General features: G+C 37.9%; 2 protein-coding genes across 8 annotated transcripts in view; both read right to left on the bottom strand.

The window, feature by feature from the left end:
• Positions 1-3,179: 3,179 nt before the first annotated feature.
• LOC133864165 (RING-H2 finger protein ATL52) lies at positions 3,180-4,439 on the bottom strand. Its single transcript, XM_062300416.1, has one exon. It carries the CDS (start codon positions 4,291-4,293, stop codon positions 3,322-3,324), a length of 972 nt encoding a protein of 323 aa, XP_062156400.1. The 5' UTR covers positions 4,294-4,439; the 3' UTR covers positions 3,180-3,321.
• Positions 4,440-7,889: 3,450 nt separating this feature from the next.
• The window catches only part of LOC133862323 (uncharacterized), a 30,965-nt gene continuing 11,331 nt past the window's right edge, over positions 7,890-27,523 (bottom strand). For 3 of the 7 annotated variants that reach the window (XM_062298108.1, XM_062298103.1, XM_062298104.1), the window contains 12 exons: positions 16,998-17,120; positions 16,715-16,857; positions 15,749-15,876; positions 15,569-15,675; positions 15,424-15,466; positions 15,191-15,282; positions 14,575-14,623; positions 13,409-13,479; positions 9,929-10,048; positions 9,374-9,459; positions 8,678-8,723; positions 7,890-8,199 (listed from right to left, as the gene is read on the bottom strand). In XM_062298108.1, the coding sequence (XP_062154092.1) occupies positions 8,167-8,199; positions 8,678-8,723; positions 9,374-9,459; positions 9,929-10,048; positions 13,409-13,479; positions 14,575-14,623; positions 15,191-15,282; positions 15,424-15,466; positions 15,569-15,675; positions 15,749-15,876; positions 16,715-16,857; positions 16,998-17,120 (1,041 nt within the window). In that variant the 3' untranslated portion in view covers positions 7,890-8,166. Of the gene's footprint in view, positions 8,200-8,677; positions 8,724-9,373; positions 9,460-9,928; positions 10,049-13,207; positions 13,291-13,408; positions 13,480-14,574; positions 14,624-15,190; positions 15,283-15,423; positions 15,467-15,568; positions 15,676-15,748; positions 15,877-16,714; positions 16,858-16,997; positions 17,121-27,523 lie in introns of those variants that run through there. The other 4 variants (XM_062298105.1, XM_062298107.1, XM_062298106.1 and 1 more) reach the window with 4 other exon arrangements.

Genomic DNA, 27,523 nt, shown 5'->3' with positions numbered 1-27,523 from the left:
AGGATCAACTCGGGTGCAAGCAGTGGAAGACGAATTGAGGAGCAGAGAGTTCATCTTAGCACTTATCTGGGAGAACCTTCAAGACGCGCAGGAAAGGATGAAGCACTTTGCAGATCGCAACCGCACCTTCCGGAAGTTCGAAGTAGGCGACTGGGTCTATCTCTGGCTACGCCCGTACCGTCAGATGACAGTAGCTATCCGTAGAAATCTCAAGCTCTCCCCAAGATACTACAGACCCTTCCAGGTAACTCGGAGGATTGGGGCAGTAGCATACAAACTCGACCTCCCCCCAACTTCACTGATTTATCCTATTTTCCATGTCTCTAACCTCAAGAAGAAGTTGGGTAACCGAATTGCTCCCCTGCCGCACTTGCCGCAACTTACAGCAGATGGAACTCTAGCTTCGGAACCAGAAATTGCGTTAGCCAGACGCCTGAAGAAAAAGGGGGACAAAGTTGGGGCTGAGATACTCATCTTGTGGACGGGAACGACAGCACAAGACGCGACTTGGGAGGACCTGGACGAGCTTCGAACATCCTTCCCTAACCTTGTGGGCAAGGTCTTCTGAACACAGGAGTCATGTTATGCGCAAGGCTGTCTCAGTTTATCTAAAGAAAACAGGAGGGTTCAGCCTAAGGCAAGTGTCATCTTGGTAACTCATCAAGGGTACACGTGGGGCAAACCAACTAACTTGCTGAGAGTTTAGGACAGCTGGATTTCCACTTATGTTTAAATTATGTAAATTCCCTAAACGGTGTCGTCTGCATTACCAGCTTCTACTAAGAAGAAGGAACGTGGGTAGAAGGCCTGGATGTTAGGAGATCAACTGGTCTAGTGCGAGCAGATCATGTAAATCGTGTAAGCAACTATAGAAGCAGTTGGACTCTAGCAGTTATCTAGTATCGTGTTTAGCAGTTATCTAGAATTGTGTGTTTATGGTTGTATTTCAATTATTCAATTCCTGTATTTAAACCAAGCTTTATCAATGAAACAGGTATGAAAGATTCAGAAGCTAAACAGGAGGAAATTGACCCCTTGAAGTGTCAACAATTGCCATTTTTACTATTAAACACCAAACTTACCTAGCAGGCTCATAACAAATGTTTTGAGAGGTCATTCTATATAGTTCTTTTTAGGGTCGGATCTTATGAATTTGTTTTGAAATTTTTGGTGGCTAGCACTTGAGCTTTAGGGTTTCGGCTTACAAAATTTATAAACCTTTTTTATTTCAAGAATTAAGTTGTACATGAGAGGCTTTTTCTGCATAGTTTTTAATTTTTTTTTTCTTCTTTTAGTTTTTGGGAGTGGGTTTGTGCTTGGGTTTGGGTTTAAAAAATAGAGGAAATTGTACTATTGGTCCATTTGATTGACCTAAATTACAAATCGCTCATCAAAATTAATTCAGAAATCCATGTAGTTGACTTAATTTACAAATTACTCCCTGAAGTCAAATTCCATTAAAAATTTTGACAGATTCTGTTAGGCGCCGCATCAAGGCCAATAAGATGGCGACACGTATTGATCAAAATAAAAATATATAATACTTCAAAAATTAAAAATAGAAAATGAGTAGCCCCTTAGGGGCCGGTTCGAGCTACCCCCAAAGGCATTTCTAGGAGGCCATTCCCAGCTCCTAAGAGTGATTTGTAATTTAGGTCAACCACATAGATCAATGGTCCAATTTTTCCTAAAAAAAAAAATGTGTAAATTTATATATATATATATGTGTGTATTGGAATTTTTAGGGGGAGGATGAAAACTTGGGTTTGGGCCTAAAAAATCCATGTAAATTTCTTTTTTGGGCTTGGGCAGGGCCATGGCCCCCTTCACCAAGACACTGAAAGTACTTGACCATAGGTGACTGTTGTAAATATATTTCTTGTTCCTCCTGTTACTCTTTCCGGTCGTGTTTGCCCTTGTTAGAAGGTCAAACACCTATTTACACACTTCCTTAATTTGGAGAGGTTTCCTCTATTGCTCCTAAGAAAATTAAATTCTTGAACTTCTTAATAAACAACCTCAGACGAGTCTTCATCTTCAAACTCTTAGAAACTTCCTTCACGGACTTTTAATTTAAGACAATAATCTTTCTCTTCTCTTCTTCGTTGTTTGTCTCATATTCATCTCCAAAGCCTGTAAGGATTCAACCAATTCCTCAATCTTGACGGAGTCAGAAGTCAATACCCTTATTTTCTTCAATATCTTCCTGAAAATTTCAAATTCAAGATTTTGAAATTGCGTGCATGCCACTCTTTCGTGGAATGACTGGCCAAAAAAATATTGAGCTGCCTACTCGAACGCATGAGTATCACATGAACTCTTTCAAGCTATTCAATTTTGATCAGAAAATTGCAAGAGATCCGTATCCTTTTATCATCCTAGGCTTGTAAAGACAGAGCCAAAAGCTCTTATGGGCAGAGGCCAGAGGCCAAAAAAAATTTGTTAATAGAACCAATAGGCTAATTTTTATTTTATTTTTTTTACCTTACAATTTTTTTTTTTTTTACTAATTATTATTTTTTAAAAAAATTGAGGGGACGATACTCCTACCGTCCCTCCTTAGTTCCATCCCTGTAGGCTTGGGTGGTTATCAGAGGCAACCACCTGAACAAGAATGGGAAATCTTCGAAAATTGTTTGGCAGAATGTCAACCTCAACTCAGTACTTGAACCGAAGTAGGTAGGTTGCTGGGAGTCCCATTTTTGTAAAAAAAGAAAAAAGAAAATAGGTGGCGTAAAATTAAACTAATCTAATCTGCATACCATGAAGTAAAACAGTACAATGTTTGATGAAAATAGAATTTTGTCCGCTCACAAGCACAGGCATATATAATCAATCCCTTGATATTTCAGTAATTTATATTTATCCCTCAAGTGTCGAAACCTGGCAGAGCCGTTAGTTTTTGGACATAAAACTTGATTGAGGTACTAATTTGATATTTTTTCAAAATTAAGATACCATCTGTGATGCGAATTGAAACTCAGGTACCAAAAAATAAAGTTTTCAAAACTCAGGTACTAAAAACTTATTTAACCATTTTTTTATTACATTTTTATATCTTTTCAAATGATCACCAGAAAAAAAAAAAAAAAAAAAAAAAAAAAAAAAAAAAAAAAAAAAAAAAACACTAAAAAAAGCTCTGACATTCCTCCTCCATAACACATGCATTTTAGTAGAGGTTTCATCGACCAAAGTGCAAGTTTATGTTGTTTGTCAAATTATATCAAGGATCTTCTTTTGGTATACATCGATCTCTAATATTGTACAGAAAAAAAGAAAGCTGTGGTCAGGCATTAGACATCTGAATTGTTTCCTTTTCCATCATACCTCGTGAACATGAATCCCCCCGTGGAAATCGACCTCGATCGTCATTGCCGGAGAATTACTACTCTTAACTCCGCCTCTGTTATTTCCACTGCAACCATTTTCTTGAAATGTTCCAATATCCAAGATCTCCATTCGACATTCACCATCATGGCCTTGATCACAAACAGAATGATTCATAGAAGGACTCCTCCTAAATGGCTCAACCGATCCTTCTTGTCTGATTTCAACAACGTTGTCTCTTGTTTCAGAAGCTTTTGGAACAACATGATCATGGCTTTCAATGCTGCTCACAACAGCCTCTTCTTCTGATTCTCGTACCTCTAGAACAGCATCGTTCCCTTGCTGGTGTTGGAGAGCAGATGTTTGAGGAGTACTACTACTAATTTCTTGGACAGGAGGAGATATTGGAGGAGGCAGAGAAATATTGGAGCGGCAAAGAGGGCAGCTTGATTGAGATTTCAGCCAGGTATCGATGCAAGGGAGATGAAAAGCATGGTTGCATTTCGGCAAAAGCCTAAGGCTCTCGTTTTCTTGAAATTCACTCAGGCAAACAGAGCAGTCGGTGCCTTCAACCAACCCCTCGCCTTTCTTGTACTTGCAGACTTTGATGGACTTGATAAGGGCTTCATCCAATCCTCTTGAAGAAGCTTGCGACGATTCGTTATCTACAAGACCGCGGTTTCCGCTGAGTTCCATGGCTGCGTCGCTGTCGCTTCTCCGGCGGCAGTATTTTGAGATGACGGTGTAATAGCATACCAAGACGAAGGCGCTTGCCAGGATGCCTATGACTGCTACTATGAGAGGGGAGAATTGGAGGCCTGGATGATCGCCGGCATCTTCGAGACCGAAAGGGGGGGGAGGAGGGAAAATTATGTAGCACCATTGCGGGCAGTATACGCTGCAAATTCCTTGAGAACAGTCTTTGTAAGTCTCGTATGGCGACCAGGGATTGCTCATAGAACCCATGGCCAGAGTAAAGCTAGCTAGCCCTCGAGAACCAGTTGATCTTGCAACAACTTTATCTCAGAGTGTGTTCACTTTCCTTCAAAATCAAGAGAGAGAGAGAGAGAGAGAGAGAGAGAGAGAGAGAGAGAGAGAGAGCGAGGGGTACGTGTGAGAATGTGGGGAGGTAGGCAAGTTGTCATGGAAAAAAGAAAGATCAAATGGAGGAGGGGCTTAATTGTGAAGGTAAGCAAAGTAGAGGATGTGGGAAATTGATGTATCTTCTTATCTTCTACTTTTTTTCTCTCTCCCTCTCTCTCATTGATATCTTTAGGCTTTAGCAATTTTTATGTCACAATCGTTAACAATTTGAACAAAAAAAAAAAAAAAAAAAAAAAAGAAATATTAGAAAAACCTTCCCGAGCTCACTTGTCCATTAGGTGGGTGGATTGTACAAAACGACACTTGTTCGAACAAGTAAATTTCATAACAATTTCGCCAGCAAAATTGCTAAATATCGTTACTCTTGCCCCTCGCCCCCGCCCCCGCCCCCTCCCCACAAACACACACACACACACACACACACACACATATATATATATCTTTTTCTTTTTCTTTTTCTTATTTTTCTGTCTCGATTACTAACAATTTGAATAACAATTATGAAAAAACCATATACAGCTCACTTGTCCCGTCAAATGGATGAACTACTGGAGACTTGTTCGAACAGGCAAACTCTATAAAAAATTTCACATTTATGATTTAAATTACTAACAATCTCGATAGTAAAATTGTTGAATATTTCTTTTATTTAAAAATAAAAAAGTAAAATTATGGTCTTTGCTTTAGCTTTCTTTCTTTACGGGAGACGATGGCTTGTTGACGAAGTAGACGACTTGGTGGTTGTTTTTGTTTTGTTTCATTTTATTTTATTTTCATCGAAGTGTCCAAGTACCGTCCAACTGTATGGTTGGTTAAGCCTTAAGCGTAGGTAAGAATGTACCCTTTGCGTTTCCTGTGGAAGCTACAAAGTGCCACACCTCATACCAGCTGTACCAATGAAAATTTGCCACGTTCGAGGACGTGACACGATCGACCATGTGACTTCTTTGACATGGCAAAGAATTATTGGTTAGCTATAAGTATAAGGGTGTGGAGGCTTCCCAACCGGCCACCAGAATCCCTGACTTTTCTATCATAAGAAACCGGGAGTATACTATACATGTAAAAGTAGCTCAAAATAAATGAGTCCATGCTTACATGTGCTGTAAGCTGGATCAACATAAATTAAAATGTATTTATTTTATGATGTAGATTAAATTTTTTACGTATTTAATGGTGTATATATTGTTACGTTATTTAAAATTTTAAATGACAAGACACCTTGTTTAAAAGATGAGATATTATGTATACCGTTAGATACAACAAAATAAAATTTTTATCTTGAAATAAATCATCCTAATTTCGCTTGGGCTTAAATCCTTTTCTTTAAAATCCCAAAATCCCATCTCAATGCTCCCATTAAAAGGAGAAAATAGTTTGGAAAAAACTTCACTTAACCTCTATAAACTTTCATCATTTTTGTAATCTTTTCTCAAAGTTCGAAGGCTTTCAATTTAGTGTATTAATCTTTTAATTTTTTTGCAATTTCATCCATTTGTTGAAATTTTTCATTAAATCCTAACAGAGTGGTGAGAAATTTCCAAAATATCATAATTTTTTATTTTTTATTTTTTAAAAAAATTGCAATTTAAGGATAAATTTTATAAAATCTAATGGGGTATAAGAGTCATTTTATCTTTTGACGGTCTGATTTAACCAGCAAACCCTAATGAGAAATGTAAGATTGCAAAAAAATTGAAAGAGAAATACAATAAAAGTTTTCAATGAGTTCATAAGATTCCATTTTCTTCGTCGGGTCGACGTTCATTCCTTGTCAAGGAAGTAGATAAGATTAGGGTTTTTCGTGTACGAGAAAGAGGGAGGGTGTGGATCACTTCAAGAAACATGATACAACCGACCAAATTTCTCACTGCTCTGATCCAGTGCATTTCAGACTACAGTTCAAATGGGGTAGATTTTATTGTTTTACATGCAAACAAAAAAGACAGAGACAAAGACAAAGGCTATCAAACATTTTGGCAACTTGTCACAATTAATAAGTTAAACGTCCATGTTCAAGTTACAATCATTCTTCCTCGCTTTCAAGACTAACCGACAATGGGCCCCAAAAACATCTCCCAGTGAAGAAATGAAATCCCCACCGTCTAATACAGCAAGATCGCTGTATGAAGAAATACATTGCTCAATACCTAATTAGTAGGGGTGGGCACAGGGTGGGGCGGTTTTCTGCCTTTTTTGCCCCGCCCCGCAACCATGCTGGTTGTATAATTTCAACCCGTGAACTGCTTATTTTATGAGAAAACCGTGCGGTCCGGATACGAGCAAGGCGGGAGGTGCAGATTTGCGGGGTAAAGCGGGGTTTCTTCTTCAAATCATCAAATGACAAAGAACCCAATAAGGCAATAACCCATCACAGATAAATATGTTTGCAGAGAACAAAGAAATCAGAACAACTCGCAAATCAGAACAAAAAAAATCAGATAATCCATCTGAAGGACAAGAGCAGAACCCAAAAACTAGCAAATCAGAAGTATCCTTCTTCATCTACAAAGAAATTGCAAATTCAACGCTCAAACGAACAGTGCAAAACTTTCGTCCATGAAAGGAAGACTAGAGAGAGAGAGCGAGGGAAAGCTAGTAATAGATCGCAGAAGTTGGTCTAAAATAAAAGAAATGAGTGAAAGGGAAAGAAGTTGAAAGAAGCAAACCAGTCAAACCAGAGCGGAGCCAGACAAGGAAGACGACGACCAAGGAAGAGACGCAGAGGAGGAGAATGACAAACTGTGAGAGGAAAATGAAGAGAAGAGGCTAGAAGACTGAAGAGGCGTGCGGCGCTATTAACCTTAACATGAAGAATCTAGAAAAAATAAAAACATGGTGCGGCGCTAGGGTTATTAGGATTTTTTTGAACTTTTTTTCTTGCAGGGCAGGGTGGGTCCCCAGAGTTTTTTAAAACCCCAACCCGCCCTACACGGGTTGGACAAAATCCAACCCATGCCCACATAAAAACACTTTAAAACCAGTGTATTAAAGGCGGGACAAGGTGGGGGACACAGGTCGGGGCGAGAGGGCAAAAACTAGGCTGTCTAACGAGCCAAGCCAAGTTTGTGTACGGGATTTCTTGTGCAAATTCTCTTAACATCTTTTTTAAAAAAAAAAAAAAATTGTTCGCAAAATTAGAGTTTCTTTAACTTTATTAATGATGACCCCGTCTAAAAGGCCCCCTCTTAAAAATCGAACCTAAGGGTTGAGGGGCAAAGGGAATCCAGATCCTGTGTTATAAGACTACCCATAACATGATGCAATTAATCCCTCCAAAATTTGTTAAATAAAAATTAGGGACTTCTTTAATTTTATCAATACTGCCCCCCCCCCCCAAAAAAAAAAAAAAGAAAGAAAGGAAGAAAGAAAAAGAAATAGCCCACCCTCCAAATTAATTTCTTTGCCCAGGAATCAGTGATTGACACGTTGCTTAGCAAAAATGAAGAGACAAATGCAATCCAAACTACCAAACAAGTTGACTGTAGAGAAATTTCAAGACCTACGGATATAAAGAACACAGACGGCATACCAAGTTTGTTATACAAAACCTAACAGCTATATTGTGATCCATATTTCAGCTATGAGTTCGATTAAATCTAGAAAGTAAGAGAACTCTACGACAATTCTTTTATCAAATTAATGTGATACAAAAGCATGATTTGGATTTATTTTTCTTCATTTCCATCATGAAGAATAATTCCCACGAACATTATACTTGGAACAGAGGGAAGTCTAGGCTCTTCCTTTCCTCTTTTCATCCAGTGCCTGCTACAAATAGAAAGGTCAGACACAGTAATAAAGAATCATATTAAAAAAAAAAAAACAAAAAATTAAGTTATTAAAGAACTCGAATATGCAAGAAGTATTAGTTTCTAATCAATGCATGCTAAACAAAATCACATTTATAATTTTAACAGTACACGTCTTTTATACGAAGGTTATAAAAGCAAAGGTACTCGATACAGAGTATTTTCCATGCCCTCCTAAAATTATTGTTTTTCTATAATCATAACAGTCAACAACATGGAACTAAGAATCTCATATTCACCTCTCCCCCCCCACCGAAAAAAAAAAAAAAACAAAAATTAGTTAGATGACAATTTTAAAGTATAACTGATGGTTCTATCCAACAAGGATAATAATGTCATGCCCAATAACTCGAAAGTCATTAATAACACCCATGGAAATGTATGAAGAAGTACAGCATACATATTTTTAAATAAATTTTAACACAAAGCATTACCTTGCTCTGGAACATTCTCATGGTCAATACAAGAGTGTCGCGCATTCTACAAAGAAATAAAATGGCATTACAATAGAGATCATTACAATGAGAAGCAGGACAGCTTGCTCTAATAAATATTAAGGCTATTCTCCTCAACTTGTACCACAAGCATACAAAGGGATACTAACATCTCAAAGTTAAAATCATAACAGCACCATGAGAAACACGACAGCTCGCTATAATAAATACTCATGTTTCCTCATATATAAGTGAAACTCTAACTAATTGTTTAAGCAGACTTGCTACAACAACTATTAAGATATATATTTTCCTGTTAAAGGAACCAAAAAATTCCCTATAACATGTTGCTTGTTAATCTCAATTACAACACCCTTGCTTCTATCCATTTCTGCACTCCAATTCTACTCCCTTACAGGCATTAAGTTAGAGCACATCAATAGGAGTGGATACATTTATGTTTTTACAACTCATTCCCTTTTTTTAGCTTGTTGACCCTAACAACTTCTCTGTACATTACTTTCTCCTCAATATTAGGTTCTTGATGGCATTGGAACTAATAACATGAATAAAGATGTACGAATTGTGAGCCTCAAGAATATGCTCAATAACAGAAAGAATTAATTTCAATATGGAAAAGATATAGATGACAATAGGAATTCCACAAAAATCTCAAGAGTCAAATTGATGAATTACCGAACTCTGTACACGTTAAAAGGATGAGAAGATCCATCGGCACATGTCAAAACAAATTGAGCCGAAAGTCCGGTAGGAATTTTAATCTGCAATAACAATGAAATAGGAAGTCATTGCAATGTCTTCTATTCAATAAACAAATTCTAGAACAATTTCAAAACATTTTGAAACACTAGTGGAAGTTCATGAAAGAAGTATGGTATTCAAAAATGTTACTCATCAACCTAATTACTCACAATTAAAAAGGCCTTATCACATTATTTAATAATCGAAAAATGCAGTGCAGGTTCTTACAGACTCTATCAACATCATACAACAAATAATTGTAACGATCTCGTGACTGAAAATGAAGGATTCATAACTTTGAGGCAGTTATGTCAATGATCAGAGATTTTGAACTTTGAGACACCTTTAATTAATTGATATATATATAAAAAAAGCCTAGAATATTTGTTGAGACAATCATGAAATAATGACAATCACTAGTGAGAGTTACAATACAATAAATGCAATTAAAATATAGTAAGGGAATGCACCAAAAAGTAATGAACATACTGATAGATCCTTTGAAAATTTCTCCTCAATCACTACAGCTTCTGTGCTATTGATCTTAATTTGGTAGCTTGACCGTCTCAATAATAGAGTTGTTGACTCCCAATTCTCAGAAGAATACCACTGCAAAATATGATTCAGAAAGTCTTACACGATATTTAAAGCTATATGTAGGTCACAACACAGTTCTAAAACTGTAATCTTATTGCAGCAAAGTGAGAGTGAAAATGGAGACGATTAATGCATTAAGTTTGGCATGACATATGTTCATATAGTTAGATACCATATCAAATGGGGGTGCCTTACGCTTTTAATGATATCTCGATTACTGATATATATAAAAGGAAAAAAAAAAAATACCATATCACTTCTATTTGGCTGGGGTTTGGGACCTCAGGCTAGCCAAAAAAATGCATTAAAAGGTGATAGAAAGAACGTAGATCGGGCTTTGGCACCCAAATAACTGGAGACTAACTCCCTTTGGCCATGTTTTGTTCATTGGAAAATAACTCATAGAACAAAAAAAAATTCCCCTGAATATATATGCAGTAGGATACCCATTCCCCCCCCCCCCCCCAATATTATGGTTGTATGAAAATATGATGAACATTGGAAAGACGTTTGCCCAGAGAACATTGGAACTTCCATGTCGCGAACAGGAAGATAAAATTCAAAATAAGTTCAAAGATGTCATCGCCAAGATATTTCCTACCATACGGGATTCTTTCCCCAAGATTTTAGGCGCATAGAATCAGATAGTAAAATATAGGATTCTCTAAGAATTTTGTTCCCAACACTTTGCCTGAAACAAAAGTAGCCTTAACTGAAAATATTCTTATCTTGAATAAACTTGCCAATATCTTAAGAAAGGCTCTAAGGCTGTCTTTACTTTGTTATTAAGCAGCCATCCACCTTAGACATAATCATTCATACTGTAATTTTTTAGCCCCATTTTCCATATTTTTCTTCCTGCAGTCCAAAGATCAAGAGGAAAAAGATATGTAAAATTAAAATACTCCCCAATATAAACCCTAGATGTTGATTTTGAAAAAATTACATATAACAACTGTATTTCTTATATAATCTAGCGTAATTAATCGTTAAGGCTATTACCTGTGATCTATAATAACCAATTACCTTAGCTATAAAGAAACAGATGATTTCCCTATAAATAGAGATCTTAAAGTTACATGGATTCCATAGTAAAAAGTTGTCTTGATATGACATTAACCTACTTCTTATTTCAATGACCAATAAATTAACTATTGGATTAAAATTTGAATGTCACATGATAGTGTCAAGTTAATAATTTTTCGTTTGCAAGTGTTAAGTCATTATTAAAGCAAATCCCTATTTAACAACATTTTATGTTTGGTTAAATGGGTACATTTTGATCCTCAAGTAATCAATTTGTTAGTCAATTATTTACACATCCTCAACTTGTTGTAAATTTTGGTATAATATCGCACAAGCAGAAAAAAAAATAGAAATAAAAGAAACTCTAAAAGGCGAGAGAGAGATGAGTATAATTATCTACGTACATGTGTATGTGGATGTGGATGTGGATGTATGTGTGTATGTATACACATAATTATGTGCCTATATGTGTGAATCCAGTAACTTTTGCGCCTAACAATTGCAGTATTTAATCTGACAAATAAGAACTATAACTCTACAAGCAAATTGAAAAGGAAAAGAGAATAAATCAAGCATAGAGCTTTAGAAACAAGAGTTCATGTATCTTTCTTTCTTTCTTTCTGTTTTTTTTTTTTTTTTTTTTTTTTTTTTATTATTATTATTATTATTATTATATATAGGTAATCAAAGAACTAGCATTAAAAAAGCATCAGGTGCTCCTAAGCATACATGGAGTTGATGCAATCAAATAGTAAAAGAACAAAGGAAAAAAAGGATATTGGCTACTTCGAGAGAGCCGTGATCTCTAAAACAACCAAAAATATATAGGTTTGATAATAATTCAGCATGATTCTTTATTCATTAAGGCTTACACTTAGATAGAAGACGGCTAAGTCATAAGACATAACCATTAGGTCTAGCCGTCGTTACATCGTGTAGGAAAATTAATTAGGAAAGAAACAAACTAGTGGAAATACATTCCTTATTAGCTAAAACACACAGGGAAAGAAATATGGAGAGTTGTACTCCTTATTCACGCCGGCTTGGGGCTGCTTGGTGGCTACGGTATTGCCACATCAGCCCTAGGAAATCTGACTGTATCAGGAGTATACAAAAAGGACACTAAACAGAAAGAAAACAGAAAACAAAGGAAAACACCCTAAAAAACCCAAAGACAGAAAAAACCCCACCACAGAAACCCAACGCCCGCAAAGCTTGGGCTACATTACAACCGCAAGGGCCCTCTTGCCTTTAACAAGAGTTCATATATCTTATTAAGCATAAAAGCTTAATGAATCATGAACTTGATGTGTTTTCACAAATTCTAATTGTTCATACTACCAATCAAATATGGATCATGGTCTTCCCTAACTTTAAGAAACAAGACTTTTGAATTCATGATTGATAAAGAACAAATATGTTTCTCCAAGAAACCAGAAATGGTAATATTGGCTTAATATTATTTGATTATTGAACAAGAAATTCAAAAGATTGAGGATATCAATCTTTGAATGGTCATTGGTAAAGAGCTCAAACTTCAGCAATTCATTAATAGGATGGCATTTATCCAATAAAAGCAAAGATATCCCGAAGAGATTGTAGACTTAATATGCAGATTATTTAATCTGACACGTCAACCCCCAAGAATGGAAGCACAAGTATATGCCCAATAGTAATAACAATGACAATGATAATAGTTACCATTGTTATTGGTTAATTGCTTAGCAATTCACTCATATTCAGACCTACCTTCCCACAATTTAAATCAGCCAGAATCTACTCAAAATCATATAAAACATCTAGAAACTCTTAAAACCAAAAATAAAAATAATCCTTTTGAAGAAAATTGATATTTGGTTTTACATTGAATCAAGGGCGCGCAGTCATGCTCTACTTAAACACAGAATAAAGAAGGCCATTAAGCTAAATTTGATTCCTTATATTCAAAATTTATAATACTAACTCATATCCCCTAAAGGTATCTTCACAAGAAGGATAGAATTCCTTTCTTTTACTGTTGCAAGTCCAACAAAATTTCAACCTAGGAACACAAGTTTTGATGATCGCATATAAGTGATATAGACAATGAATCCAAACCAATGACGCAAATGTTAGAAAAATCATGGACATGACATAGGTACCTACATTTGAGTTTCCTCCTAAATGACTTCAAATATATCTCCAAATCAGTAAATGTGAATTTCACCAAGCACCATTTTTCCTACAAACTAGCATTTTAGATTAAGTTAGGAGATGGCTACGTTGTACTACCCTTTAGAAAATAACAAGATGATACATAGGATAAAATTCCATCACAAAGAACTGTTAAATCTGAAGCAGACCTACCAGCATTCCAACATTAAACGTGGCTTGTCCTCTAGCAATGTATGTGTCAATCTCCATTTGCATTTCCGGGTCTAAAAAGTGGATCATCAGATAACTGTAAATAACATTAAAAAAAAAAAAATGGGGGAGGGGGCACAGGCATATAAAGAAATATGATCTAAAATCAAACCATCCATGCATGCTGTTATATACCTAATATTTATTTTGGAATGATTTTTTAAAATCATAATCTTAATCACCACCGTATTTATCATATCCTTATTTTTCTTTTGTAAATTCATATCCTTCTTGTTTACATTTAACCCAATCTGTTGAAAAGGATCCATAAAGGGATCAAGGCTTAGTTGAGTTGAGTTGAGTTTAGTCATGTTTTAAAGGCAACTAATTCATTTTAGGTGTCCAAGGAAGCCTAGCAGTATAGCCTTTCAGTTGTTTGCATATGCCTCAACTTATCTTGTATTTAAATGCATAAAAGTAATGTTATATGGGTTCAGAAAAGAATAATGTAATGTGGAACCACTCTCATGTTTTTGTCAAAAAAACTTAGCTATTGATCCTCGTTGAAACTAAGCCTTGATACTGCATGGGCATCATATATTCAATGAAAACATTTGACTCAGTAACTTGAGAAGAAGGTCGATAAGAAATTCCAATTTAGTAAAATTCACAATAATATTGGCTAAGACATAATATTTGGTGGCAAAAATTACAGATCTCACCAAATTGTAAGCGAAAACACTAAATATAAGTGCCACGTCAAACACTACCGACAGTTTTTTATGGAAAGGTCAAGGAACATATATTTGATGCACAACCATGACGCTTCAACTGTTAAGAACAGCAGTAATGCTACAAAAAGGATTGTTGAGGAAGTATAATTACATGTCTATTTTTGTTCTTGGCCAAACTAGTGAGACTGAAAAGATTTTAGATTTAAATCATTTCAATAAAAAAAAAAAATTACAAACTCCAAAATTTGAGCACATGAGAAAAAGACTATAATCTCAATCCTATTTAGAAACTTGTCTAATGCTTGAAAAATACAGTGGAGATCTATTACACACGAATATGCAAAAATTGGCCTATTGCTCTAAATCTCAAAATTCTTAAGAATCTTCAATGATATTTAAGTGTATCAAATTACCAATTCAGTGAAATTTACTTACCACATTTTATTTTGTTTTGATCATTAGCGAAAAGCCTCACTAGATCCCCCTGATAACAGTAAACTATTTAGTAGAAATAATCAGGAAGACAAAAATTGTCATGCACAACAATTATAAAACCTTACATCCGTGAATAACATACACAATTTTCATTTGTGACAAACCAGACCATAATTTACAAGGGGATTAGCAACACTGCCAAAAATAATGAAGTAAGCTACTAAGTTTTGTCACTCCCAAGGAGCAACAGGCTGGAAGTCCAATCAAAGAAGGCAGATACTAGGTTTAGAAAAATGACTACTTTCAGCAAATTTTTGGATCCTCAAAATTTAGCATTTTATATGAGTTAAAAACTGGCCATAGAGGACATGGTACTCACAGAAAAGTAGGGGATACACGAGAGATTTAATTATCACTGGTGTAAAATGATTAACACTATCCATTTTTCAATAAAAAAGAAGGGGAGCAATGGGGAAAAGACAGCTATCAGTTCATAACATCATGCAAGGACTTAAAGTAGGACCGGAGGACATAGACTATTACATGCACATATACATCAATATATACCACACATACATAAATATATATTTATGATTGCATAAAGTACAAAGAAAACCTGATGGCCTTTGTCATCCATTGGTATGCACTCAACAGCAATCAGTTTATCAACATCATCAGCTGTAACAACATATTCTGGGTTTGTGGCTCCTGAATTGGAAACACTAAATAGATAAATAAACAAATAAATAATATAAACTTCTAAAAAGAAACTGTCACACTAAAACAAATGTGATCAACAAAAAAAAAAAAAAAAACCCTCAAAAAGTCAAGCTTCATTTCAATGCTTACCTTCAATGTACTGCCTGGTGCCATCCTGAAGATGACGAACCCACTGATTCAAAAAAAAAAAAAAAAAAAATTGTTTAACCCATAAAATATGAAAACTGAATAATAGGTAGAAATTGTGATGAAAACGGTTTTTGAGGAATTTCACCTGAAAAATACATAGTGAAGTACTACGTACAGTATATCCACATCCAAGAAGCCGGCCTCCAGGTATAGCATCACCAATAATCTGAAAATTCTCTATGCCAGGGCCCTCTAAATTGAAATAATTCTTATTAGATATTATCAATGGTCATCCCGTTCTTTTAACGACAAAAACACCAATCACCTTCAGAAACAGAGTTGTTATGCATGGTAGGTGTAGGTTGAAATGAGATGGTATCAGTCATATTTCCGGCTTTGACCTTCAGATCACCTTTATCAGCTGAGGAGTGAAATAGAGAGCCTGCCATCTCCCTGTAAGAATATGACTTATGGGTAAGACGAAAACAAGTTATATGAAGAAGATTTCAAATGAATAACTATCTCAGATAAAAGTAACTTATTTGGTTACCCGGTAGAACTCATTTCATTATAACAAAATATGGATCAACTTCCTTAAGAAGTCAAGTAGGATTTAGTAACAAATTCTATACTTTAGGGGTTTTCTTATATACTTCCTATATATAGGGGTTGCGCCTCTCTACGTTTTTAATGAATTTGCATTACTAATTTATATAAAAAAAGTAGGAGTTAGTAACAAATTCAACTTTTGGAGTAACTTGAATCATATAACAGTTCATATAAGAGAACAGTTTAGCAGGTAGCTACTGAAATTTCAGAGAATCAACCAAGAAAAATATCAAAAAAAAGAGGAAAATATTTTAAATTATTCAGAATGCTCCCTATTTTAAATTATTCAGAAAACTCCCAGAATTCCACATATTTTAGGATATGACCATATCTGTGCTGTCAGTCACAAACTCAACCAATGTGATGCACTGACAAACAGGTGAAGGTGAAACATCATAACATATAAATTAAAAATCATTTAGTCATCCCCACTATAGAGATGGTAGTCAGTGTAAGTCTAGAGCAAGCTAGGGGTGAAAAATCACTTACTAGGTTATGATCTCATGGAAAGAACAAGTTCAAAATGATCAAACACGATCTTTTAGAACTTACAAGATAGCAAAGAAAGTATGTGGTATAACTGGTTAGAATGTAGCTAAAATTACTTTTACACATTGAACTGCACAGTACTGATAGGAAAAGAAAGATAAAAAAAACCAGAAACAAACTGAATAATCCCAACCTATCACTATAGGATGAGAACTCCTGAAGATTGTCATTATTGATTAACTGTGACATGTCATCATCAAGCATTGTGTTTTTCATCTCTGTATGATCATTATAGTGCATATATGTCGCCATATCTTCAGTTGGTTGCTCACCCTGCTTTGGAAGCCAAAAAAAAAAGGGAGAAGAAACAAGAAAGAATAGTAACAAAGAAGAAATCAATGATAACATGATAAGGTCAAATTAATAAAATGAAAAAAAAATGATATATGAAGTTAGTATACAAGTAGATTACATGCCAATAGTACCATGGATCTATGGTGAAGTTGACCTCTCAAATTCTCAAAACCTGGGCTGTGATTATCATGAGATCCACTTCTACCATGATTATCCACTGCAGATGTTATTTCTCTCATTCTCTCCTGTGATAAGAATAAGCATGTGACTTTAATTATCTCACAAGTATATCCCCCTGCTAAACGAGCTTATAACCCTGATAAAAGTTGAACTCATGCACTTGATGTAATAATTGTAAACAACTACTTGCTTGTAGTTGTGTGTGCAACCCAAATACATAGATGCACCAATCACATTCTATAAAAAAAAAAAAATATTCGTATTCATTTAGAGGAAACAAATTGTGTCTTCATTATTGTGTTATAGAACGACAATCACTTAAGTACGTTCGTATTGTCGAAAAAGCCAAAAAGGTCGATACTATATATACCATGACATGTTATATGTGTACTTATTTTTATTTATCCATCTTGGGTTTCTAAGATTTATAGTATTTTTCGTCTACAAATATATTCTTTAATATCATAGTTACATGACAAGTGGGTATTTTTATTGGATGGGAAGTGGTGTTTTCAATAGCAGTCTTTTTCTCATAATAGTTTTAGTTGGCTCCCCAAGTTGGACGGCCTCGATTTTAATTCCATTGATGTTGAGGCTTTCTGGTTAGAGAGACCATTCGAGCAGAGTGAGGTCCTTGATGTGGTGAAAGGCGTGAACAGTAAGAAGGTGCTAGGCTTTGATAGTTTTTCTATAGCGTTCTTCCAAGTATGTTGGGAGGTGATCAAAGCATATATTATGGGGGTGTTCCATGATTTTCATGCTAGTAGCAAGTTTGAGAAAAGTCTCAACGTCACCTTCATTGCCCTCATTCCAAAGAAAACTGGGGCCATTGATCTTAAGGACTTTCGCCCTATCAATCTTGTGAGTGGAGTTTACAAGATTATTGCTAAAGTCCTCACCAATAGGTTGAAAAGGGTCGTCGAGAAGATTATTTTGAAACCCCAGAATGCTTTTGTGAAAGGTAGGCAAATCCTTGATTTTTGTGCTCATTGCTAATAAATAGTAGGATCGGATCTGGTGAGCATTCTGTCAAAGGTAGGCAAATCATTGATTCTGCGTTCATTGCTAATGAATAGTACTTCATAGACAAAATTCTGGGATGTAGGGTTTCTTCTTTGTTAGAAAATATATTTCCTATCAATATAGGAAATATATTATATTGATATTGTATATTTTATATTACGGTACTTTCCTTTATAAGATTTAATTGTAATCAGATTTAATGGTGTTAAGAGTCCCATATTGCCAAAGTATACTTGGGTTGTGGGCTTTATAAACCTTGAGCAAACATCTTCCCTTAAGGTGCCTTTGTAGAAGAGTAAGACTCAATAGACTTTATCATGGTATCAGAACTTCAGGGCTTTGGACAATGTTCTTCCCTCCCGTTGTACATGTGTTTAGACAATAGTGCCACATGTGAGAGGGCGTGTTAAGAGTCCTACATTGTCAAGGTATACTTGGGTTGTGAGCTTTATAAGCCTTAAGCAAACCTCTTCCCTTAAGGTGCCTTTTGTGAAAAAGTAACGCTTAATGGACTTTAGGAGCCTCCTTTAAGGCCAGGCCTATTTGGGACAGTGTTATTGAAAAGATAAAGCGGCAAATGGCTAGTTGAAAAATGATGTACTTGTCTCAGGGGGACATGATTACCCTTATCAAGAGCACCTTTCTCAATTTTTCTACGTATTTCATGTATCCCTCTCCCTATGGGTGTTGCAAACCGTATAGAGAAGTCTCAATGAGATTTCTTATGGGGGTGCTCGGCAAAGAGTTCAAATTTCACTTCGTAAGTTGGTCCAAGGTTTGCTCTTCGATCTCTAATGGAGGTTTGGGGGTTTGGAACTTGCTGATGTTCAACCGTGGTCTCCTAGGAAAATGGTTATGGCGCAATGTGTATGAGACAAAGGTTTGGTGTTGAGTTGTGGTGGGCGCTAAATTTGGCAATGTGTCGGGTGGGTGGTCTAATATGCTTGTCGGGGCGTATGGGATGGGGTTATGGAAGAATATTATGAGGGATTGGGGGAATGTTACGCACTTATGTTAGGCGTAAAAAAACCCTAGCAAACCCTGATGCTAACCACAGTGGCGGCTGAGACAAATATGGAAGGTTGGGGGGAAAAGTCGATGCTTAAGGAGCACGACTTTTGGTAGGAAAGTCCTAAGAATAAGGGGATGTGTTTCCCCAGTTGTAGCCTAAGAATAAGGGATTTTACTTCCCAATTAGTAGCTGATTTGTAGGAAGCAAATAAAGGGAATTATACTTTCCCTAAAAATGGAAATCAAGCAATTACTGCTGTATTTGTAATTCACCCTATTTATATGGGGTTTCAAATGAATAAAGGCATGCAGAAAAATTATCAACACAACTCCGGTAGTTGTTAGGAGGCAGAGGTACCTCGAATACCTCATATCATTTACCCCCGTTCATCATAGGTAAGCTCAGGGAATTAGACCCTGCGGCTTTACCCCTAGCCAAATCAGTCACACGATCACAAACCCAGGTCCTTAACAGCTTGGTATCAGAGCCAGGTCTCAGCATGACGGAGCAACGGATCGAAAACTTGGAGAAGAAGATGGGATCGATGGAAGAATGAATCAAGAAGCAGATGGAGGAGATGCTGGCCATCATTGTCGATCGGCTCCAGAAAACTCAAGCGGAGGAGGCCAACAAATCCGCAAGTTCATCCGGTGTACGATCAGGCAAGACAGCCACCCGATCAGAGTCTGGTGGCTCCTTCCCGAAGGTGGCCAAGTTGAATTTTCCCAAGTACGATGGCACCGAAGACCCAACCAGTTGGGTGTGTCGAGCGGAGCAATTATTTGAATTCCAGAATACTGCGGAAGAGGACAAAGTGATGCTGGCAACTTATCACCTGGAGGGTGAGGCCCATTTGTGGTACCAGCTCTTTAAAGAAACGGAGGAAGGGGGATCATGGGAACAATTGAAGGATGGTCTTCATGTCAAGTATGGGCCAACGCAGTTTGATGATTTTTTTGGGGACCTAACGAAGTTGCGGCAAACTGGGATGGTATGAGAATACCAGGGTCAGTACGAATGGTTGCTGAGCAGGGCGAAAAGGCTCTCAGTAGCACAAGAAGTCGGTGGGTTCATCAGCAGTCTCAAGGAGAGCATCAGGCGGGAAGTCCAGGCCTCCCGACCCATTAATCTCACCTCGGCAGTAGGGCTCGCCCGGTTGTATGAGGCGCAGCTATTGTCACAACGGCAAAGCCCGAGTTTTTTTGAGCCTCAGAGGACCGCTGGTTCACCGAACGTACCCCCATTACCTTCCGCAAATCTGGTGAGAAGCTGAGCTCCGGTAGTTCGGAGGCTAAACCCAGCAGAATTAAAGGATCGAAGGGATATGGGCCTTTGCTTCAACTGCGACGATAAGTTCTCGCCGGGGCATAGGTGCAAAAAGCTCTTTCTGATTGAGGGGGTTTATGAAGAGGAAGCAGAGCGTTCCAGCCGAGCAGGAGAAAGAGAAGTGGAAGAAGAGGAGTTCGAGATCCCCGAAATTTTCCTTCACGCCATCTCCAAGGTGCCAACCCCCCAAACGATGAGCATTTCGAGAACCATCCAGGGGGCAAGGGTGATTTTGTTGGCTGATTCTAGAAGCACGCACAATTTTCTCAATACCCAATTGGCTTAAAGGTTGGGCCTGGCACCAGACAAAAACACAGCATTTGAAGTGGTGGTTGCAAACAGAGAAAGACTTTCTAGTAGAGGCAAATGCTCAGCGGTACCTGTTCTGCTTGGGGCACAATGGCTCAAGAGCCTCGGCCCCATCCTTTGGGATTTGCATCCATGCACATGAGCTTCACATGGCAAGGGCGGAAGGTGACACTGACCGAGATAAACTCCCCTAGTAACCGAGTGTTGGAAGGGCAGAAAATGCAAAAGGAGCTGCGTCGCTGTTCTAAAGGCATTCTACTTCAACTACTGGCTGTTGAACTGGGAGTAGAGTAGCAGTGCCCAAACATAGGTGACCCAGAATTGCAACCGCTCTTGGAGGCATTCCGGGACTTATTTGAAGAACCACAGGGGCTTCCACCAATGCGGCGTCATGATCATAAACTTCCCCTGATCCAGGGCTCTTCTCCGATGAATGTGCGACCATATAGGTACCTCCATTATCAAAAGAATGAGATAGAAAAGATTATTGTGGGGTTGTTGAACACAGGAGTGATCAGAACAAGCATCAGCCCTTATTCCTCTCTGGTCTTGCTGGTCAAGAAACAAGACGGCTCGTGGCGATTATGTGTGGATTATCGAGCCCTCAACAGGATTACTATCAAGGACAAGTTCCCCATTCCCGTGATTGACGAGCTGCTGGATGAATTACAGGGAGCCCAGTATTTTTCTAAGCTTAACCTTCGTTCTGGATACCACCAAATCCGGATGAGGGAGCAAGATATAGAAAAAACAGCCTTCCGTACGCACCATGGTCATTTCAAATTTCTGGTCATGCCATTTGGCCTCACGAATGCCCCATCAACTTTCCAATCCTTGATGAACGACATCTTCGGCAGCATTTTACGTAAGTTCGTCCTTGTTTTTTTTAATGACATACTAATTTATAGTCGATCTTGGGATGAACACTTGCAACACCTCAATGAGGTTTTGGAGATCCTAAAGGTTAACCGCTTGTATGTTTGGAAGGATAAGTGCAGCTTCGGGCAACAAAGGGTAAAGTATTTGGGGCATATTATTGATAAGAACGGGGTTGCAGGGATTCGGAAAAAGTCCAGGCCATGTTGGTATGGCTGAAACCTCAGAACCTCAAGGCACTTCGGGGTTTCCTCGACCTCACCGGCTACTACCGCAAATTTATCCAGCACTACAGCATTATCACTAGACCCTTGATGCAACTCCTAAAAAAGGATGCGTTCGGGTTGAATGAAAAGGCTGAAGAGTCTTTCTCGCTGCTTAAGGAAGCAATGACCAAAGCTCCGGTATTAGCCCTACCAGACTTTTCCCAGCAGTTCATAATCGAGTGTGACGCATCCGGCTTCGGCATTGGGGCAGTTTTGATGTAAGGCCGACGTCCCATTCCATACTTCAGCCAAGCCCTCCATGGGCGTAACCTGGTCCTTTCCACCTATGAAAAAGAGATGCTCGCGTTGGTCACCGCTGTCCAAAAATGGCACCCATACCTCTTGGGCCACAGGTTTGTAGTGCGAACTGACCACCGTAGTTTGAAGTTCTTATGGGACCAAACAATAGCCACAAAGGTGGCTGATCAAACTCATGGGGTACGACTTCGTCATAGAATACAAGAAGGGCCATGACAACCGGGCGGCTGATGCTCTCTCTAGACAACAAGAAGGGGCTCTCTTGGCCTTGTCCTCACCGGTCCCTAGCTGGATCGAACCCATCCAACAAGAAGTCCGGCACGAACCTGATCTTCTAAAATTGTCCGAGAAAATCCAATAGCAAAACACCAAGGGCCCGTGGCAGGTACAGACAGGACTCATTTACTTCAAAAATCGGATTTACCTTAAGTCCGCATCCCCCATTGCAGCAGCCATCGTCACAGAATTTCACAACAGCACTCACGAGGGGTATCACAAGGGCCTCCAACATATTAGGTCAGTTTTTTATTGGTCTCAAATGAAGCAACAACTCCGCAATTTCATAAAAAATTGCGATACATGCCAACGCCACAAGGCTACCAATACCAAACCCGCTGGACTGCTGCAGCCCCTGCCCATTGCTGAGCACGTTTGGTCAGACATATCCATGGATTTTATCGATGAGTTGCCCTCTTCCTATGGTCGAACCACCATCTTTGTGGTTGTGGATCGCCTCTCAAAATATGGGCACTTTACACCCCTCAAGCACCCTTACACAGCGGCACAGGTGGCACAAACCTTCTTTGAGGTAATTTTCAAATTGCATGGAATTCCATCTTCTATTGTGTGGGACAGGGATCCCATCTTTACTGGAATTTTTTGGCATGAGCTCTTCCACCTCCACGGGACTAAGTTCAACTTCAGCTCCGCCTATCATCCCCAAACCGACAGCCAAACGGAAGTGGTAAACCGCACAATTGAGATGTACTTGCGGTGCTTCACCAGCTCCTCACCCAAACAATGGGCTAAGTGGCTGCCTTGGGTGGAATATTGTTACAACACTGGGTACCATTCAGCCACCAAGCAGACTCCATTCCAGATTGTGTACGGTCGTCCTCCACCCTCTCTGTTGCCTTACGTCCCAGGAACCACAAAGTCAGCTGCAGTTGAAGATACCTTGAGGGCCAGAGACGAAATTCTGCAAGAGGTGCGAAAGCATTTCTTGGATGCCCAGAACCGAATGAAGCAAGTGTATGATAAAGGCCATGTGGAGCAGTCATTTTCTGAGGGTGAATGGGTTTACTTGAAGCTCCAAGGGTACCGGCAGCAATCTATCTAGAAGCGACACAACTAGAAACTAGCTCCCAAGTTCTATGGCCCCTACTGAATTGTCAAGAAAATCAGCCCAGTAGCATACCGATTGGCTCTACCCCCCCCCCCCCCCCCCAAGCCAAAATTCATGATGTCTTTCATGTTTCAGATCTCAAGAAATGGGTAGGAGTTGGCATTCCAAACCCTGATGCTAACCACAGTGGCGACTGAGACAAATATGAAAGGTTTGGGGGGGGGGGGGGGGAAGGGAAAGTCGGTGCTTGAGGAGCACGACTTTTGGTAGGAAAGTCCTAAGAATAAGAGGATGTGTTTCCCCAGTTGTAGCCTAAGAATAAGGGATTTTACTTCCCAATTAGTAGCTGATTTGTAGGAAGCAAATAAAGGGAATTATACTTTCCCTAAAAATGGAAATCAAGCAATTACTGCTGTATTTGTAATTCACCCTATTTATATGGGGTTTCGAATGAATAAAGGCATGCAAAAAAATTATTAACACAACTCCAGTAGATGTTAGGAGGCAGAAGTACCTCGAATACCTCATATCATTTACCCCCATTCATCATAAGTAAGCTCAGGGAATTAGACCCTGCGGCTTTACCCCTAGCCAAACCAATCACACGATCACAAACCTGGGTCCTTAACAGGGAAGTTTTCTAATCACATCAGATTTGAGGTAGGAGTCGGCTCCAAGGTTAGATTTTGGCACGACCTGTGGTGCGGGGATAAGGCCTTGAAGGAAACCTTTCTAGATTTATATGGTATTGCTTGTGCGAAGGATGCCTTTGTAGCGGCCCACCAAGAGCTTTTTGGTGGCTCCAATTAGTGGAACGTTAGCTTTGCTAGAGTGGCTCATGATTGGAAAGTGGATATCTTTGTCTCATTCTTTAGCTTGTTGTATTCAACTAGTGGGAGACAAGAAGGTGAAGACAAGCTTTGGTGGAACCCCTCCAAAAAATGGTTGTTTAATGTTAGATCTTTTTGTAGTGTCCTGATTTGTATTGATGGCTCTCCTTTCCCTTGGAAGAGTATTTGGCGGACTTAGGCTCCTTTGAGGGTGGTTTTATTTGCTTGGTCGGCAGCCCTAAGAAAAATCCTTACCATGAACAATCTTAAGAAGCGGCATGTCATTGTTATTGACAAGTGTTGTATGTGTAAGAGGAATGTGAAGTATGTGTACCATCTTCTTCTCTATTGTTAGGTTGCTTGCGCCTTATGGAATGTTGTTTTCAGGAGCTTTGGGCTATCTTGGGTTATGCCTAGCCGAGTAGTTGACTTGCTTGCTTGTTGGTAGACTGCTAACAGAATTCAAAGTGTTGTTGTGTGGAAGATGGTGTCTCTTTGCCTCTTATGGAGCCTTTGGAGGGAAATGAATGATAGAAATTTTGAGGACTGTAGTCCACAAAAGAACGTTGGAGGAGCTTGAATCCTTTTTCTTCTATACTCTTTTTCTTTGGACAACTACATTTATCTCTCCCTTGATGCTCAGTTATCATCATTTTCTTGTTATCATGATTATCTCTTGTATACTTCTTGTGTACTTGGGGTGCCTTACACTTTTTATGATACTTTGATTAGTTATAAAATTAGAAAATAGTAAACACCGAGTAACACGTAAGAACCTGACCTTTGGAGGGGAAAAACAGCTACTTACAGTTGCTAATACGCAGTAGGCCGAAGAGCAAAAGGACACGTTCGACACACACACACACCCCCATATATACGTATGAGCTTAAGAATCTTACTCCAAAGAAGAGTTTTATGCCTATACATGTAACTAGGTTAGGATTCTGATTTACCGATGTAAACCATCGTATTTTCTACCTCTTGATGTACCTTAAAACAATGGTCTAATTCCATACCAGCTTGTACTCAAAGTGTGGGGATTGGGCTAAACCAAAAGCCATATTTTCTACCATGGGAGACAAAAGAACTTGGTTTCTTGGAGTGGGAGGTTTCATGTTTTGCAAATTATGATATGGAATTTGAAGCCACATGGATTCTCAATATTACACATGTTTTCAATTGTATTTACTTAGTCAATGCTTGAAGTCCTATATTAAAATTAATTTTATTGTCTATTTGATGGGTGAACATTAATCTACAACCTATATCCTGTTGTTAAGCTCCATGTGTTTGTGAAATGGGTCGTGTTAAGTATTACAACAGGCTACAGTCACCTGGCACAGCATGTTTATTCTCGGCGGCGATTACATTATGTTTCCCAGGCTAAGCATTTTAACAATTTAGACCTAATGGGAATCACAGGATCCAAAGCAAAGGAGAAAATAATTAATTCATAAATAAGAAACATCAGGAGACAACAGGTGAGTTTCATTTTGGTAAGACAATGCATTATGATGGCATTTCTATCAAGCTTCTTCCAACAGGGATGTGCAGATAAATTTATTTATAAGGAATAAAATTAATTAAAAAGCACCAACATTATATACATAGGAAGTTTTACAAAAAGGCACATAATTTCTTTAAGATCTAATTGTAGGTATGAAGAAAAATTATCAAACTTCTATTGCAGCAATAGCATACAACTCTGGTATGATCTGGTGTAACAACTAACAAACAGGTTGGCGATGTGCAAAACATACCTTTAAGAGGAAAACAACTAAAAAGATTCTAATACATGCTGAATGAAAATTAAAGGATTTCCAGAAGAAATCTAAACATAACTATTGTGCATTGTCGGCTAATCAACACCCCATCAACCAAAGTATTCACGTGGAGAGAAAAGTTGAGTTACTATTAACGCCAAGTATCTCAGATATAAGTACATGGAGGCACTATCAGCATATTATACTAAAAAATCCACAGAATACTAAGTCGAGAAAATGAATTAACCAAAAAAAGGGAGGGAAACTACACTTACCCCCCTTAAACCTACACCCAAATTGCATCATCCCCCAAAATTTAAAAAAGTTGCAATAGACCCCCCAAAATATCAAGCCCCTTCACTTAGCCCTCTCTATTAAGATTTTCCGTTAAATCTGAAGGAAATTTTAAAAATGACAATAATGCCCCTGCACCACATAATTTATTTTTTTTTAGAAAAAAAAAAAAAAAAAAAAAAAAAAAAAAAAAAAAAAAAACCACGGAAGGAGACCCATGGCTAGGCGGTGGGTCTCAATGGCCAGGGATTTTTTTTCTCTTTTTTTTTTAAAAAAAAAAAACTAAGGCATAATTTTATTTTCACAAAAATGATAGAACAACGGACATTTTACCCAATTTTCGTAAGATTTAATAAAAAAAATTCTAACAGAGGAGGCTAAGTGAAAAGGGTTAGGTAGTTTAGGGGGTCAATTGCAAATTTTTGAAATTTAGGAGGGACATTGCAATTTGGGTGTAAGTTTCAGGGTAAGTGTAGTTTTCCCAAAAAATAAACAAAAAAAATGAAGTGAGTGGAACAAGAATGACAATTGTATATAAAAGTGAAATCAGTTCACTATATTATATTAAAGAGGAAAATATATTTAGGCCCCTCAAACAACCACCCATTGATCACTTAGACCACCAAACTTTAAAAAGCCCCACTTAACCCCCTCCAACTACCACACAGTTACAAGTTACACCATCCATTAGCATATGGAGTTAAAATGGACAAAAAGAAGCCACAGTGATGTGCACGTGAATTTTTATTTAAACTACACAAATTGTCCCTAAAAATTATTAAAAAAAAAAAGTAAAAACAACTGAAAAAAAAAAAAATACTGAAGGGGTGGCCGAACTATCCCCACAACCTGTGGAGATGGTTCAGTCACCTTTTTTTTCGATTATTATTTTTTAAATAATTTTTAGAGTCAACTCGAGTAGTTCAGATAAAAATAAAAATAAAAAAATCACGTGCGCATCGTGTGGTATATTTCCGTCCATTTTAATCCCAGATGCTAACGGAGGGTGCAACTTATAACAGTGTGGTATTTAGAGGGAGATAAGTGTCATTTTTAAAAGTTTTGTGGTCTAAGTGCCAAAAGGATGGTAGTTTGAAGGTCCAAAGTGTATGTTCCCCTTATATTAAAAATTACAGCTAACTAGAGATGGTAGCAGGAAATCATAA

Source organism: Alnus glutinosa, chromosome 3 (assembly GCF_958979055.1).
Source record: "Alnus glutinosa chromosome 3, dhAlnGlut1.1, whole genome shotgun sequence".
Lineage (NCBI taxonomy): Eukaryota > Viridiplantae > Streptophyta > Magnoliopsida > Fagales > Betulaceae > Alnus > Alnus glutinosa.
Note: the sequence above shows the minus strand (reverse complement) of the source record. Positions and strands in the feature narration are given on the sequence as shown.

Coding starts and splice junctions, on each gene's coding strand:
- LOC133864165 (XM_062300416.1), bottom strand. CDS start 4,293: ATGGGTTCTATGAGCAATCCCTGGTCGCCATACGAGACTTACAAAGAC.